The sequence below is a fragment of the Nycticebus coucang genome, chromosome 10 (genome assembly GCF_027406575.1).
Source record: "Nycticebus coucang isolate mNycCou1 chromosome 10, mNycCou1.pri, whole genome shotgun sequence".
Lineage (NCBI taxonomy): Eukaryota > Metazoa > Chordata > Mammalia > Primates > Lorisidae > Nycticebus > Nycticebus coucang.
The window spans coordinates 124318177-124334983 of record NC_069789.1 but is presented as its reverse complement, the minus strand read 5'-3'; the positions used below and the strand labels follow the sequence as shown (position 1 = coordinate 124334983).

At 47.8% G+C, this 16807-nt stretch overlaps 1 protein-coding gene across 2 annotated transcripts in view; it reads right to left on the bottom strand.

Annotated features, from left to right (window-relative positions):
* Window positions 1–16807, bottom strand: part of FBXO17 (F-box protein 17) — a 27750-nt gene extending 10943 nt beyond the window's left edge. Inside the window, exons 1-3 of one of the 2 annotated variants that reach the window (XM_053605412.1) lie at window positions 16480–16807; window positions 855–1220; window positions 153–264 (exon numbers count right to left, since the gene is read on the bottom strand). In XM_053605412.1, coding sequence (XP_053461387.1) covers window positions 153–264; window positions 855–1203 — 461 coding nt within the window. In that variant the 5' untranslated portion in view covers window positions 1204–1220; window positions 16480–16807. The remainder of the gene's footprint in view (window positions 1–152; window positions 265–854; window positions 1221–16479) is intronic. The other variant, XM_053605411.1, reaches the window with a different exon arrangement.

The following is a 16807-nucleotide window of genomic DNA, read 5'->3' as shown; positions in this document are numbered from 1 at the left end:
TCAACAAATATTTTGTTGCTTGAATGAATGAATGAATGAGGGAAAGAGAGGGTGAAGGTAGATGAAAGTGAGGATGAGGACAGAGGGGGTAGGGTCCCCCTTTTCAGGGTGCTTGGGCCAGGGATCAGGGGCCACTCACTTGGGCCACTCACTCGAAAGAAGTCACGAAGCAGGTTTGGGAAGGAGCCCCGGGCACCAGTGTTAGGTTTTTTTCCACCGCCCAGCCGTTCCCTCCGTGCTCCACCTCCCAGCCTTTGAAGCCCTCTGTGAGAATTCAATAGAACAGGAGATTCGCCTGCCTGCTGACCCAGCAAGAGACCTACCCACTGTCCAAGCTACCCAAGACGTCCTGCCCACCAGTCCCTCCCTCCGGCGCTCCAACCCACCCTTTGGCTTCTTATTCTCACGCCCCCTCCGGAAATCCTGTATTCTTGGTGGTACCCCGTGGCCTATTCTCTCGGCCCGACCCTTCCCTTCAGCCTTTCCTCAGTCTCGTCCTTCTGCTTTGCCTCCCTTTTGCATCTCAAGCGACTTCTCCTCTCCCACCCTTCCCCAGCCCGGCCCCGCCCACCCGCTAGGTTTCCAGGGCCCCACTCGCCACACCCCTCCTGAATGCTGCAGCCCCTTACTCCCCGCTCCTACTTCAGCCCCGCCCACCTGGCCACCTACCACGTACCGCGCCTCTCAGCCCCGCCCCGTCTCTTCCAGCTGTCTCGCCCATTGGTTACATCTCTTCAGGCTCTGCCCACAGCCCTTGCCCTAACCACGCCCCACCCACTCAGCCTCCTCTAGGTCCTCATCCCATAGGGTCTCCCTGGCGCCGCCCTATCCTTCCTCCGGGTTCCCAAACCCACGCTCTCCGCAGGAGTTGAAGATGAGATTGCGGCCCAAGGGCGCACGCAGGCAGTAACGCGCCAGGGCACAGAACGGGAACTCCTCGTCTTCCTCGCTGTTGGGCAGGCAGCGCAGAGCTAGGGCGTAGAGTGCGCGGCCCTCCGCGCTGCGGTCGCGGGCCAGCTGCAGCAGCCACACGGTGGGCCCGTCTACCACGTCGCGCCAGGCGCTGCACACTAGACGGCACTGCGTTACTAGCCCGCGCGGTGGCACGTGGCTCAGCACCTGCACGAGCAGCTCCGGGGGCAGCGTGTCCAGGGCCATGGGCGGGTCTGCCGGCAGCCGCCGCCGCGAGGACCGGGCGCCCATCTCCAGCAGCCGGCGTCCTGCAAAGTCGAGAGGGCGTCGGTCAGCGGGTCCGCACAGCCAGGCTCCCTCTACCTCGCCTCCCAGGACCCGAGCTTCCCTCAGCTTGACTTATCCCATCAGGTCCATGGGCAACCAGGGGGCTGCCGTGGTTGTTCAGACCGTGGATCCAGTTCCCTCTCTGATATTTGGCCTCTCCTCACCTTTCAGCCTCCAGTAAAAATACCCTGGTCTGAATAACCCATCAGGACCGCCAATCACAGTTTCCATCTGGCGCACACTTGTGTCAGTCTAAGTACTTTATATATGGGACCATAGGCATACTGAAAACTCCCAAGGAAAACCCACCGTGGAGGAAACCATTTCCACTTCATCCTCCAATCTGTTCCAACTCCTCGGGCCTCTGGAACACATGACCTGCCTTTAGAAAAATCTACTATTTTCTCAATTTCTCCCCAGCATTCTTGTCACCTTCTTGCTGTAACTGGAACCCAGCTCTCCTGTGTCCCTTCCTAGTGGGCAGGTCTAACTCTTCTGAGCTGCTTCCACACCATTCTTCCTCCACCCTCCCCAAACTGCCTCGCTAGGAATCTCATTTTCAGAGTAGATCGTTTAGCTCCCCACTACACCTTGGGAGTCATCTGCTGACCCTGATGGCGCCTCCTCTCTTCTCCATCATCTTAACCCCGGGCTCACTGCCTCTCCGGCTCCTCTTACTGTCATTCTTGGAAATTTCCATAACCAGGTTGAGGGCCCTTCCTCTGCCCCAGCCTCTGTTCCCTGACCTCCTCCAGCGACCTTGTCCTCCTCCCAACCCTTCCCTTTCATGGTCACCCCTAGGCCTTGTCCCAGTAAAAGCAGCCTCTTCAGAACCTCATGTCACACATTTGCTGTCCACCCATCACCCCCTCTTTCCAACTCACTCCATTCAGGGCCTCCATCCCACCATCCCAGCTCACCATGATCTTCCATCCTTTGTTCCACCTCCTTTCCACTGCTCCTCAACCTGTACTCATTCTTCCTTACCCAGCTTCAATTCCAGTTAACCATTAAAACATTGTTTGCGTACACACTTGCCCCCTTTGCCTTCCTCCTAACGTGGCCCCAGTTAAATCAAACTCTCCCCATCCCCAAACAACTTGGGGCTGCTAGAGAACAGAACTTGCTGTCCAGTCTATGAACTGGACCTTCATTTAAGCAGGCACCTAATGCTGCCTGGCGGTCAGATTAGATTACTTTTCTCTTATGCCCTCATTCCTCCTCTCTTCATTATTTTGTTTCTGTGGCCTCCACGTGCAGTAATAAGTGCTAATAGGCTTGGCTTTTTTTTGTGAGACAGAGCTTCAAGCTGTCACCCTGGGTAGAGTGCTGTGGCATCACAGCTCACAGCAACCTCCAACTCCTGGGCTCAAGCCATTCTCCTGCTTCCACCTCCCAAGGAGCTGGGACTGCAGGTGCCCGCCACAACGCCCGGCTATTTTTTGGTTGTACTTGTCATTGTTGTTTGGCAGGTCCGGGCTGGATTTGAGCCCAGCAGCTCAGATGTATGTGGCTGGCCCCTTAGCTGCTTGAGCTACAGGCGCCAAGCCACCTCTTCTCTTCTTGACAACTATTTCACCCCCTCTCCCCTCTCGCTTAAGCTCTCACATCTCCTTACACTCTTCCTTGGATTCTTATTTTGCAGAGAAAATAACAAGTGATGAGAAACAACCTTCCATAGGCCCTCCTGCCCCATCTACCACCTATCTGCACTGGGCTGTGTTCACCTGCTTTCCCACCATGATTGCCCCTGACACCTGCCCCCATCCCTTCCGTGTCTCTCCCCTCTCTCTGCTGCACCTTCAGTTCCCCCGCTGCACTGGATCTCCCCTGTCAGTCTGGGCAGTGCCATCTCTCCATCCCTGTCCCCTCATCCCCTTCTAGCACCAGCCGCATTCATTTCTTTGCTCCTTTTTTTTTTTTTTGCAGTTTTTGGCCAGGGCTGGGTTTGAACCCACCATCTCCGGCATATAGGGCCGGCGCCCTACTCCTTTGAGCCACAGTCGCCGCCCTTCTTTGCTCCTTTTTACAGTAAAACTTCTCAGGAAAGTTGTCTACACTCCCTGTCTCTGTATTTTCTGCTCCCATTCTCCCTTAAACCTTTTCTAATCATGCTTTGCCCTCCTTCCCCATCCTGAAGTATCAAGGTCACCAGTGATTTTCATGTGCTAAGCCAGTAGTCACTGTCCAGTCTTCATCTGATTTGACCCGTTAGCAGTATCTGATGGGAACTCCCTTTTCACTTGGCTTCTGGGACATCACACTCCTCTGGACTCCTCCCCTCTCTCTGGTGGCTCCTTGTCAGTCTCCATGGCTGGTTCTTCCTCCTCTCTCTGATCTCAACATGTGAGATTGGTCTTTGTTGGGTTTTTTTGTTTGTTTGTTTTTGAGACAGAGTCTCATTCCCTCACCCTGGGTAGAGTGCCAGAGAGTCACAGCTCACAGCAACCTCAAACTCTTACCTCAGCTTCCCAAGTAGCTGGGACTACTGGCAGCCACCACACAATGCTTGGCTAGTTTTTCTGTTTTTAGTAAAGACAGAGTCTTGCTCTTGCTCAGGCTGGTCTCAAACACCTGAGCTCAGGGAATCCACCTACCACTTCTGAGCTCACCCAATCCACCCGCCTTGGCCTCCCAGAGTGCTAGGATTACAGGCGTGAGCCACCACACTTGGCCTGTGAGATTGGTCTTTGAATTGCCTCTATTTTCTATCAACACTCACTCCCTCAGAGATCTCATCCATTCTCACCACCTCTCACCTGGACCCTGCTCCTTGCTTCTTTCCTCCACAGTCTGTTCCTCATAAGCAGTCGGGTCAGGTATGAATATCCTGAGTTATATCCTGCCCAGCTCCATCTCACTCAAGGTAAAAGAAAAGTCCACCCTGTGGCCCCAGGGCCCCATGCAGTCTGACTTCATCTCTCTCCCCTCCTCTGGCTCTCACTCGCTTTGTACCAGCCATATACCTCAAGACCTTTGCATTGGCTATTCCCCTACCTCATCTTCAACTGTCCTCCAACCTCAGGGCCTTTGCATTGGCTGTTCCCTCTACCTGGATCTAGATGATTTCTTAGCTCATTTCAGTACTTCCTTCAAGTCTTTGATCACTTGTCAGTTTTTCCAAGAGGCCTCCCCTGGCCATCTTATTTACAATTTCAGGGCCTGTGGACCACCACCTACTCTCCCTTCCCTTTTCCTTACTTTTTTTTTTTTTGAGACAGAGTCTCAAACTGTTGCCCTGGGTAGAGTGCTGTGGCGTCACTGCTCACAGCAACCTCAAACTCTTGGGCTTACGCAATCATCTTGCTTCAGCCTCCCAAGTAGCTGGGACTACAGGCACCTACCACAACACCTGACTATGATTTGGTTATGGTTGTCATTGTCGTTTGGTGGGCCTGGGGTGGATTTGAATTGCCAGCCTCTGTATGTGGCTGGCACCTTAGCTGCTTGAGTGCCAGCCTTTTTTTTTTTTTTTGCCCCTTTCCTTACTTTATACTTGTCCAGAGTTCTGATTACCATCCAACACAATACACAAATAACTATACATACTATACTTATTTGTCTTCTTCATCAGCTGTCTCCAGCCATCACACTGTAATCACACTATAATCACCATAAGGGCAGAAAGTTTTTTTGTATACTGCATTCTACAACATCTCAACAGTGCCTGACACACAGTGAGTGTTTAATACAGAGGTGGTAAATGAATGAATGAGTGAATGAAGCATTAAAAGTCACTCACAGCCAGGCACTGTGGCTCATGCCTGTAATCCAAGCCCTCTGGGAGGCTGAGGCAGGCGCTTAGGAGTTTGAGAGCAGCTTGAGCAAGAGCAAGACTGGGTCTCTAAAAAAATCACTGGCATTGGGCGGCGCCTGTGGCTCAGTGAGCAGGGCGCTGGCCCCATATACCGAGGGTGGCAGGTTCAAACCCAGCCCCGGCCAAACTGCAACCAAAAAATAGCCGGGTGTTGTGGCGGGCGCCTGTAGTCCCAGCTACTCGGGAGGCTGAGGCAGGAGAATCGCCTAAGCCCAGGAGTTGGAGGTTGCTGTGAGCTGTTTGACGCCACGGCACTCTACCAAGGGCAATAAAGTGAAACTCTGTCTCTACAAAAAAAAAAAAAAAATCACTGGCATTGTGATGCTCCTGTAGTCCGGGCTGCTCAGGAGGCTGAGGTAAGAGGATCACTTGAGCCCAAGAGTTTGAGGTTGCTGTGAGCTATGATGCCACAGCACTCTACTGAGGGTGACAAAGTGAGACTGTTTCAAAAAACACAAAACAAAAGGGTGGCACCTGTGGCTCAGTGAGTAGGGCACCAGCCCCATATACCGAGGGTGGCGGGTTCAAACTCGGCCCCGGCCAAACTGCAACAAAATATAGCTGGGCGTTGTGGCGGGCGCCTGTAGTCCCAGCTACTCGGGAGGCTGAGGCAAGAGAATCGCCTAAGCCCAAGAGCTGGAGGTTGCTGTGAGCTATGATGCCACGGCACTCTACCCAGGGTGACAGTGTGAGACTCTGTCTCAAAAAATAAAAAAATTACAACAGCTGACATGAATTGAGCACTTCCTGCCCACATGCAGATAACAGGCATCAGATCACTGAAGCCTCTTAACCCAGGGCACCCTGAAAGGACTGATTACCTGTTAAACAAGATGATGGGATTCAATGAGATGATCCTACTTAAATGCTCAGCACGGTGGCTTTATAAGGGCCAATAAATGTCACCAGATGAAACTATCATAGCTAAAATTGCTGTCATGTTTTATGATAGGTAATAATAATAATGATGGCAACTTCCATAATTTAATGTTTAATATTAAATTCGTATTGCTCTTACTTGTGAGCCCCCCACCGGGGGCTTTTCTTTAGTGCTTTACAAATATTATCTCATTTTACCCTCACAACAGCCCTATAAACTAGATGCCATTAATACCCCCATTTTCAGAAGAGGAAACTGAGGCACAAAGAGATTAAGTGACTTGTCTTTAGTCATATAAATGTAGCTGGGACTTGAATCTTGGCAGGCTGGATTTTGAGCATCCAAAATCCAAAATACTAGGCGAGGCATGGTGGCTGATGCCTGTAATCTCAGCATTCTGGGAGGCCAAAGCAGGTGGGTTGCTTGAGCTCAGGAATTTGAGAACAGTCTAAGCAAGAAGGAGACCCCATCTCTACTAAAAATAGAAAAAAAACTAGCCAGTCATTGTGGTGGGGCGCTTCAATCCTCAAGTAGCTGGGACTAATCAATCCTCTTGCCTCAGCCTCCTGAGGAGGTAGCTGCCACCACGCCTGGCTAGTTTTTCTATTTTATTAGAGATGGGGTTTCTCTTTTACTCAGGCTGGTCTTGAACTCCTGAACTCAGGTGATCCACCTGCCTTGGCCTCCCAGAGTGCTGGGACCCCACCCAGCCAGTTGTAATTTTTTTGTTTTTTTGAGACAAGAGTCTCACTTGTCACCCTTGGTAGGTGCTGTGGTGTCATAGCTCACAGCAACCTCAAACTCTCGGGCTCAAGCAATTCTCTTGCCTCGGCCTCCCAAGTAGCCTGCCACAATGCCTGGCTATTTTTAATTTTTTTTTTTTTTTTTTGTGGAGACAGAGTCTCACTTTATGGCCCTCAGTAGAGTGCCGTGGCATCACACAGCTCACAGCAACCTCCAACTCCTGGGCTTAAGCGATTCTCTTGCCTCAGCCTCCCCAGTAGCTGGGACTACAGGCGCCTGCCACAACGCCCGGCTATTTTTTGGTTGCAGTTTGGCCGGGGCCGGGTTTGAACCCGCCACCCTCGGTATATGGGGCCGGCGCCCTACTGACTGAGCCACAGGCGCCGCCCTGCCTGGCTATTTTTAGAAATGGGGTCTCACTCTTGCTTAGGCTGGTCTCGAACCTGTGAGCTCAGGCAATCCATCCGGCTCCGTCTCTCAGAGTGCTGGGATTACAGGCATGAGCCACTGCACCTGGCCCTCACGAAACATACCTTATGAACCCTCAGCTATACTGTTTATAAAAACTATATATGATGTTTGTTTGGATGTCTTGCTGAGGGTCACGTGGCCATTTTACTGCAAGGCTGAATGCCATCTACTGCCTGAATAAGAATGGGACAAATACGGCCTGGTACTGCCTGCTGCCAGGACATTTAGGAGTGTGTTTTGGGGAAGTTACTATCGGTTGTCACAGTAACTAGGGATGCTTCTGGCATTCAGCTTCCAGGGACCCGTGGTACTATGGCTATGATACATACTCTGTCTTAAATGGCTTCACCACTCCTCATTAAGCTGTGGAGTCCATGCCCCTCCTTGTGGCACATGGCAGGCCTTTGTGACTACCTCAACTTTCAGAGCACTGCAGAAGTGATATTGTTAAGGCTGGGTCATAAAAGAGGATAGCTTCTTGGGCCATGTGGCTTTGGAGCCCCAAGTCCGGTGGTGTGCTGCTAAATGTTTAACAACAGGCTCTCTAGAGGGGAAAAAGCTTGGGTTTTCAGCATTGTAGTGTACATACACGCACCACAGCTGATGCAAGGCACTGAGTGAAATCCCTGAACTGGAGAGTCGGAAGAAGTGCACAATTGGCAAGGTGGCTCCAGCACACCACTGCCTGAACCACCACATCTGGCTGCCCTGAAGCCATGAGGCTGGAGAGACTGTTGTGAAGATAGGGAGAAATATCTGGGCCCGCCAGCTGCTTCAGCTCCCAGCTGTTCAGGTCTCCCCATCCCAGGGGCTAGCTGGGCCAATTTTTCTATTTTTAGTAGAGATAGAGTCTTGCTCTTTTTATAATTCATTTTATTTACTTACTTAAATTATTTCCTTTTTTAAAGTTGAGGAGGCTCACTCTTGCTCAGGCTGGTCTTGAACTCCTGACCTCAAAGATCCTCTTGCCTCAGCCTCCCAGAGTGCTAGAATTACAGGTGTGAGTCACCGCGCCTGGCTGATATTTTTTCTCCACTTTCATGTAAATGGAATCACGTGATGTGCCATTTATCAATTTACTGTCACATTATTCCAAGCTTTGAAATTAGAGTTTGGCCCTTTAAGTCTTTTTTGCTTTGCTGGCTGACATGCTAAAGGTTTTCAGTAGAGGGCGCTGGAGAGCTATTCCTGCAATGTGCATGCTACTCCAGAGTCTGGCTCTTGCAGACACGTGGTTTCTCCAGCACCTGGCCGCTGCAGTGTATAGCAGTCTGCAGCACCCACCTCAGCAGAGACACTTCCTTGTGAACTGCTTTCCCTCTGCATTCTAGAGGACAGACTTCTGGCACCTTCCATTGGTACAGCACCACAGGGATATATATGTGTGCCTTTTGGGTGAGCCATGGCCAAGCCTATTCCATCAAGGTCCTGGATCTCAGCCTGGGGCTGTTATTCTTCTTGAGGTCTCTATCTTAGACCTGAGAGTAGTGGCTGCTGTTTGTATCTGTTCTTTCTGTATCTTAGCGTTTATCTGTTGGTAGCCAGTCTTTCTTACTTCAGTCTCCTGTCCCCAGTTATTCTACAGAATTATTAACTGTTAATAATTCTAGTTTTGTGAAAATATTTCAAATTGTATATAATACCAGCACATTGTACCCCATGATTGCATTAATGTACACAGCTATGATTTATTTAAAAAATTTTTTTAAATTCTGTAGAATACAGTTAATAATTCCGTAGAATAAACAATTTCCATTCAAATTACTATCTGGTTTCACTGCCTGATTGGACCTTGACTGATATATATAGTATTCATATGTACATACTATACTTCTTTCCTTCAGCATAACATCTGTGTGATTCATCCACGTGTCTATATTGTCATGTGTATCAATCAGTAAGTAGTTCATTCCTTCTTACTGCCCAATAGTATTCCACTGCCCAGACAAACCGCAATCTGTTTATCCACTCAGTATGATAGACATTTGGGTTGCTTCCAATCTGGGACTATTATGAATAAAGCTGCTATGAATATTCACATACAAGTGTTTGTGTTGGACATATGTTTTCTTTCTTTCTTTCTTTCTTTTCTTTTGAGACAGAACCTCAAGCTGTCACCCTGGGTAGAGTGCCATGACATCATAGCTTACAGCAACCTCCAACTCCTGGCTTAAGCGATTCTCTTGCCTCAGCCTCCCAAGTAGCTGGGACTACAGGCGCCCACCACAACGCCTGGCTATTTTTTGTTGCAGTTGTCATTGTTATTTGGCAGGCCGGGGCTGGATTTGAACCTGCCAGCTCTGGTATATGTGGCTGTTGCCTTAGCCACTTGAGCTACAGGCGCCAAGCCTAGACATATGTTTTCATTTCTCTTGAGTAAATACCTAAGAGTAGGATTCTTGGGTCATATGGTAAATGTAAACTTAACTTCACAAGAAAATGCCCAACAATTTTCCAGCGTGATGTGCCATTTGCATTCTCAACAACAATGTATGAGTTATGGCCAGGTGGGGTGGGTAGCTTGAGCTCACGAGTTTGAGACCAGCCTGAACAAAAGTGAGACTGGGCTTCTACTAAAAATAGAAAAACTGAGACAAGAGGATCGCTTGAGCCCAAGATTTGGAGGTTGCTGTGAGCTATAACACCACTGGCACTCTACCTAGCATGACAGCTTGAGACTCTGTCTCAAAAAAAAGAAAAACAATGTATGAGTTACAGTTGCAACACCCTGTACTGTCAATCTTTGTAAAACTTCACACAGAATGGTTTCCTTTGCACACTTTCAGGAAATTTTCCTCACCCAATATTCTCACTTATTAATTGTTAACTCTTTTGCTTTGGAACTTTAGTGCTAGTGTTGTTTTCAGTTGCAACAAATGGTTACATAAAAATCATCAATAAGCAGAGATGAAAATTATTTGTTCTTTAGAATTACTTGTGTGTTGGAAGATTCAATGTAGCTTCCCCTTCAGGAAGGCAAACTCAGCTATTGATAACCAGGGTCTAGATTAGCCTATGTGAGCCTTTGGGATAGTTTTTTTTTTTTTTTCAGGAACCCTTTTGGGTAAATGCAACTCTGGGGCTGTAGGGCCTGATGATCAAAGTAAGCTCCTGATCACACCATGGCCTCTGCCTGGCCTCAAATAATACAAATGGCTCATATATGATTGGTGCTGTGCTAGATTCTCCAAACACTCTCTCAGGAATCCCAAGTCAAATGCCTACAAAAGGTAGGCAGTGGCCAGGCAAGGTGTTTCACACTTGTAATTGTAGCACTTGCAGACCCCAGGAGATGGAGGCTACAGTGAGCTATGATGTGGCCTTTGCACTCTAGCCTGGGGAACATAGCAAGACCCTGTCTCAAATAAAAGGGGGTCTGGGTACAGTGGTTCACTCCTGTAATCCTAGCCCTCTGCTCTCTGGGAGGCCGAGGCAGGTGGATCTCTTGAGCTCTACTAAGAGTAAAAAAATTAGCCAGTTGTGGTGGGACATGTCTGTCATCCCAACTACTTGGGAGGCTGAGGCAAGAGGATTGATTGCTCGAGCCCAAGAGTTTGAGGTTGCTATGAGCTATGATGAAATCAGGGTACTCTACCCAGGGTGACAGAGTGAGACTTGGGTCTCAAAAAAAACCCCAAAAAAACCCCAACAAACTTTTAGAAGAAAATGGGAGAAAAAAACTTGTGATCTTGTATTAGGCAGATTTCTTAGATACTATACCAAAAGTATAAGTCAGAAGAGAAAAAACAAGGATGAATTAGACATCATTAAAATTAAAAACTTTTGCACTTCAAAAAGCACCATGAAGAAAATAAAGACAAGCTATAGATTGGCAGAAAGTATTTGCAAGTTATGTTTCAATAAAGATCTTGTATCCAAAATATAATAAAGAACACTTAGAATTCAATAAGAACAATGTGGGCGGCGCCTGTGGCTCAAGGAGTAGGGCGCCGGTCCCATATGCCAGAGGTGGCAGGTTCAAACCTAGCCCCGGCCAAAAACCAAAAAAAAAAAAAAAAAAAAGAACAATGTAAAAATGAACAAAAGATTTGAATAGACGTTTCACCAAAGAAAATATACAAATGGGCCATAAGCACATGAAAAGATCCTCAACATCCTTAGTCACTAGGGAAATGCAAATTAAACTCACAAGAAGGCACCACTTCACAGCCACTATAGTGGCTATTCTTCTTCTTCTTCTTTTTTTTTTTTTTGTAGAGACAGAGTCTTACTTTTGCTGTGGCCTCACACAGCTCACACAACCTCCAACTCCTGGGCTTAAGCGATTCCCTTGCCTCAGCCTCCCGAGTAGCTGGGACTACAGGCGCCTGCCACAACGCCCAGCTATTTTTTGGTTGCAGTTCAGCCGGGGCCGGGTTTGAACCCGCCACCCTCGGTATATGGGGCGGGCGCCTTACCGACTGAGCCACGGCGCCGCCCGCAAGAGAATTTCTTAAGCCTAAGAGTTGGTGGTTGCTGTGAGCTGATACCACACCACTCCACCGAGGCCAACAAAGTCAGACCCTGTCTCTAAAAAAAAAAAGAGCAAACAAAATAGTGCAGTACCACCACAATTCACTAAAAGTGCTATCTACAAGAACTCCTGGTGGGGGTAAATTGGTATAACCTCTTAGGAAGCTGTCAGGTATTTTTTTTTTTTTACTTAAGTAAAAAATGTGCCTGCCCCATGACCCAGCAATTATACCCCAGAACCAGGAAAAGAAAAGAAAAATTGGCCAGGCATGGAAGGCTGAGATGGGAGGATTCCTTAAACTCAAGAGTCTGAGACGGGCATGAGCAAGAAGGAGACCCTATTTCTACCAAAAATAGAAAAACTAGCCAGGCTACTCAGGAGGCTGAAGCAGGAGGTTCACTTGAGCCCAGGAGTTTGAGGTTGCCCTGAGATCTAATAATGCCACGACACCCTAGCCGGGTGACAGAGACTCTATCTCCCCCACCCTCCCCCAAAAGCCTGGATTCCCAAATGCATCTGTCCCTGAGAATTTTGGGTCAGAGATGATAGACCTCTAATAAATCTCATGGTGGGACAATTTCACGAGACGAGGACCTGGCTCTTGACAGATGTTAGTTGCCACTGTGAGCAAGTTGCTGTGATTAGCAGTGAATACCCAGCTACGGGATTGGGGGAATCCTTGTGTGCACTTTCAGATGCCTCAGTTATAGACTAGGATGTGGGATAAAGGGAGACCTACTTAGGAAAAACAAACTGAAACACAGCAAAAAAGAGTACTTCTGGCGTGATCAGTCATGCAATGAAATTGAAAAAAGGAAAAAGAAAATGCCAAGTTCTAAACCCATCTCTAAGTTAAAAAAACAAAAAGAGTGGAAGGAAGGCTACAACAGCAGTTGAGATGTGAATAGTGGTTATTTATAGGTGAACAGACTAGGGTAGTCCAGAAAATGCCTTGACTACCAGCTACTGTTTCGTGAGGGCTCACTTGGCTCCAGGCGTGTGGGAAGTGCTTTACAAAGTGTCACAGAAGCCTCAAACCACCCCAGGAGGCCGGAATTGTTTATCACAGGGGGAAACCGAGGCTTGGAGGAGGGAAGCAAGGTGCCCAAAGTCATCCAGCAAGTACCAGTGCTGTGTCAAAGGCAAAATTATACAAATTTAGCTATACATATAATGGGATTTTGGTCAAGATTTGTGAATGGGGCAGCCTCCATGCTACAAAACAGAATGAGAGCTTCCACTGGGCAATGGCAGGAAAATGAGTTTTGTGAGGGGGTAACAAATAACAAAACAGAAAAAAACCTGACCGGCTGACATCAGGTTACTTTAGCTTGCTTTCTGGTAAGGGTTAGAGGAGAGGGCATTTCTTTCTTATGCTGACTCAGGTACACTGGAGTCTCCGTTTTCAGGAAAAATTGGTCTCTTTGAGAATCTGTGTGCTTCCTTAAAGTTTCAATTGGATTATGTGGCATTTACTATGAGTGACTCCATTTTGGTTTGGTCTGGTTGTCTGGGGCCCAGTATAGGAGCTCAGTCCAAAACCATGCCTTTCCTTTTTGTTCAGCTGCCAAGATTTGGATCCTAGCGTAGAAGACTCAAGAATCTGTGCCACTGTGCACATCTCTTTCTTCAGTTCAAATCATTTTATTTTATTTTCTCCCAATTTTTACTATAAAAATCTCATCATATAGTAAAGCAGAAAGAACAGTTAAATGAACATGTCTGTAATGCTCCCCACTTTGCCATATTTACTTTTTTCTGTCTTTGATGCACACTTCGTAAGAAAGAATAAGGGGTGAGTGTGGTGGCTTGCATGTGTAATCCCAGCACTCTGGGAGGCCAAGGTAGGTGGATTGCCTGAGCTCAGGAGTTCCAGACCAGACTGAGCAAGAGTGAGACACCATCTCTACTAAAAATAGAAAAACTAGCCAGGCTTTGTGGCAGGCACCTGTAGTCTCAGCTACTTGAGAGGCTGAGGCAAGAGGATTGCTTGAACCCAGGAGTTTGAGGTTGCTGTGAGCTTTGACACCACAGCATCATACCAGGAGTGACAGAGCAGGACTCTGTCTCAAAAAAAAAAAAGAAAAGAAAAGGACATTTGATAAATCTACAAGCTGGTTCTACTCAACACCAGGAGAAATCCATTCTGCATCTAATACTCTCTCCACGAAAAATTTCCCACATTAGCTTGGCTCCTGTAGCTCAGCAGCTAGGGCACCAGCCACATACACCGGAGCTGGCAGGTTTGAACCCAGCCCAGGCCTGCCAAACAACATCAACTACAACAACAACAAAAAAAAAATAGGGGGCATTGTGGCGGGTACCTATAGTCCCAGCTACTTGGGAGGCTGAGGCAAGAGCATTGCTTAAGCCCAAGAGTTTGAGGTTGCTATGAGCTGTGACCTCACAGCACTCTACTGAGGGGAACACAGTTAGACTCTGTCTCAAAAATAAATAAATAAATAAAAAGATTTCCCACATTGTCCCAGAAGGTCTTCTGTGGCTATTTCTTCCTAAGAAAGTCCTCATAGAGGTTCAAACACTGTTAGGCTGGTCAGGTCTCAATCTCTTTAATCTAAAACACTGACTGCCTTCTCCATTTTTTTTACTCCATTTTTTTTAAAGACATTGTATTACTTTTATTAGAGGAAAAAAATTAAACAGACTCTTTTCCACTTGATTTGTAAACTATATGTATAAATTAGTTGGATAAAATAATGTCTAAATAAATGTAAAAAATTATTTTATTTTTTATTTACTTAGAGATAGGGTCTCCCTCTGCCACCAAGGCTGGAGAGCAGTCGCCAGATCTCAGTTCATTGTAGCCCAGAACTTCTGAGCTCAAGGGATCGTCCCACCTCCATTTCCCAAAGTGCTGGGATTACAGATGGGATTCACTTCACCTAACATATATTTTTCAAATACATCTTTATAAGCAAGCTCCTTAGCCAGGACTTACAAATGGAGGAGTCAACAGACACTGTGTATAATTGACCCAACAAATAATACAAGTTTAGCTAGCACAGGGGGAGGGGGAAGGATGGCCCCATCTACTCAAGGAGGCTGAAGCCGAAGGATCCCTTGAGCCCAAGAGTTTGACTTTGCTGTGAGCTATGATGCCACAGTACTATACCAAGAGTGACAGAGTGAGACTCTGCCTCAAAAATAAATAAACAAATAAATAAAATAAAATAAAAGAAGTTAAAAGAAAAGTAATGCCATCATGAGGGAGGTTATTATATAGGGAGGATAAAAATTGTGGAGATGATAAAAAAAAAAACTTTCCTTTTTTTTTTTTTTTTTGAGACAGAATATCACTTTGTTGCCCTTGCTAGAAGTGATGCCCTGGCATCATAGTTCACAGCAATCTCAATCTCTGGGGCTCAAGAGATCCTCTTGCCTCAGCTTCCCAAGTAGCTGGGATTACAGGCGCCAGCCACAATGCCTATTCTATTTTTTAGAAGTGGGGGGTGGGGGGGAGGTCTCAATCTGGCTCAGACTGGTCTTGAACCAGTGATCTCTGGCAATCCACCCTCCTCTGCTTCCCAGAGTGCTAGGAGTACAGGCGTAAGCCATGCCTCAGCCTTATGCCAGGCTATTTTTAGAGATAGGGTCTGGCTGTGGCTTCAGCTAGTATCGAACTCCTTGGCTCAGGCGATCCACCCGCCACGTCTTCCTAGAGCGCTAGGATTACAGGCGTGAGCCAGCACGCCCAGCCGCTGTCTCCTATTTTTAGCAAAGGATTTACTGTCGGATTGTCTAAAAGTTGACAAAATTTAAGGAATAACAATCCAAAAATTTCCTTTAAAGATTTGTAAGTAAATACCAAAATAATAAAAAGCGGGAAAAGGTAAAAAGGATGTGCCAGCAACCACAATTTAATTTTGCCAATTTTGAAAAGTAATTTTTGAAAGATGGCTCCTGCCTGTAAACCCAGCACTTTGGAAGGCCGAGTTCAGGAGGATCTTTTGAGGCCAGAGTGAGAGACCAGCCTGGGCAACACTGTAAGACCACTTCTCAAAAAAAGACAAAGTAACGTATTGACAATAAAAAATTTTTTTTTAAACTTCCAAAAGCTTCAGGAACAAAGACAATAAATTTTAACAGGCTGTGCCTGTGGGGAAGGCATGAGGGGGCAGCTGTTGTTTATAGGACTTGTTTTTGACGCAAAGCTCTGTATGTTGTAATTGTCTCATTCTTGTATATTACTGGAACATTTAAAACATTATCATTTATTTTAAAATTAGATTCGAAATATTTCAGTCTTTCAAAATATGGAGTAAATAGATGCTGTCTAGCTAAAGTTGAAGGAACAAGCTATATAGAACGTTAAAAAATATTACTGAACGTTGCAAAAATAACTTAGAACAAAATTTAAATTGAGAGGCGCGGCCACAGCTAAAAACATTATGTGCCCAAGTTGCTAAATCGAGAAACGGTCCTTTAAGGGCTCTGATTCACAGACTTTGAGAAGGGACTGCCAGCCAGAAGAAATAAACTCAGCAACGGTAAGCAGCGGTCTGGCCTTTCCCGGGCCGCACTGCACACGTGTTGGTCTGGAACATTTTGAAGGGGCATTTAATGGTGGCCTCTGCGGACCAGAAGAGTGGGCGTTAGAAGACTCGTTTTCAAAGCAAAGCCCTTTCTGGACGATTTGGGGCTTCCTAACATGTGTTTGTATAACTCTGGGTGTAAAGGAGGCTAGAGCCGAGGGAGGGCCAGGGACAGGACGCTGGGCTGAAGGGACTCCCGGGGACCCGCCCCTCCAGGCAGATCCTGGCACCAGGAATACTTCCTCGGACGCCCCAGCTTCGGATGAGCACGCGACACTTGGGTCCGGATCTGGGTCCCTACCTGTCCCGGCGCTCACCTGGCGGCCTGCTCGGAGGCGGCGGCGGGCTAAGGTCTCCTTCCCCACGTCACTCTTGGAGCCAGTCTCGGGGGTCCCCGGGATCGGCCCGGCCAAGGGAGCCCCCGGACCCGCCCTCGGGGTAGTCGGGCCTCTTCCGGGGAGGGGCGTGGTGGCCGAAGGCCGGCGCTGGGGGTCTGAGATCCCGCCCACCCGGCGGGCGGGGAAGGCCGCCCCTCCTCCCGGCCGCGGCAGCGCGCCTGAGCGGGGCGGGATCGCGGAGGGCTCTGCGGGGGGAGAAGGGAGGCCCCGCTGCCGCGAGCCCGGCGGGAG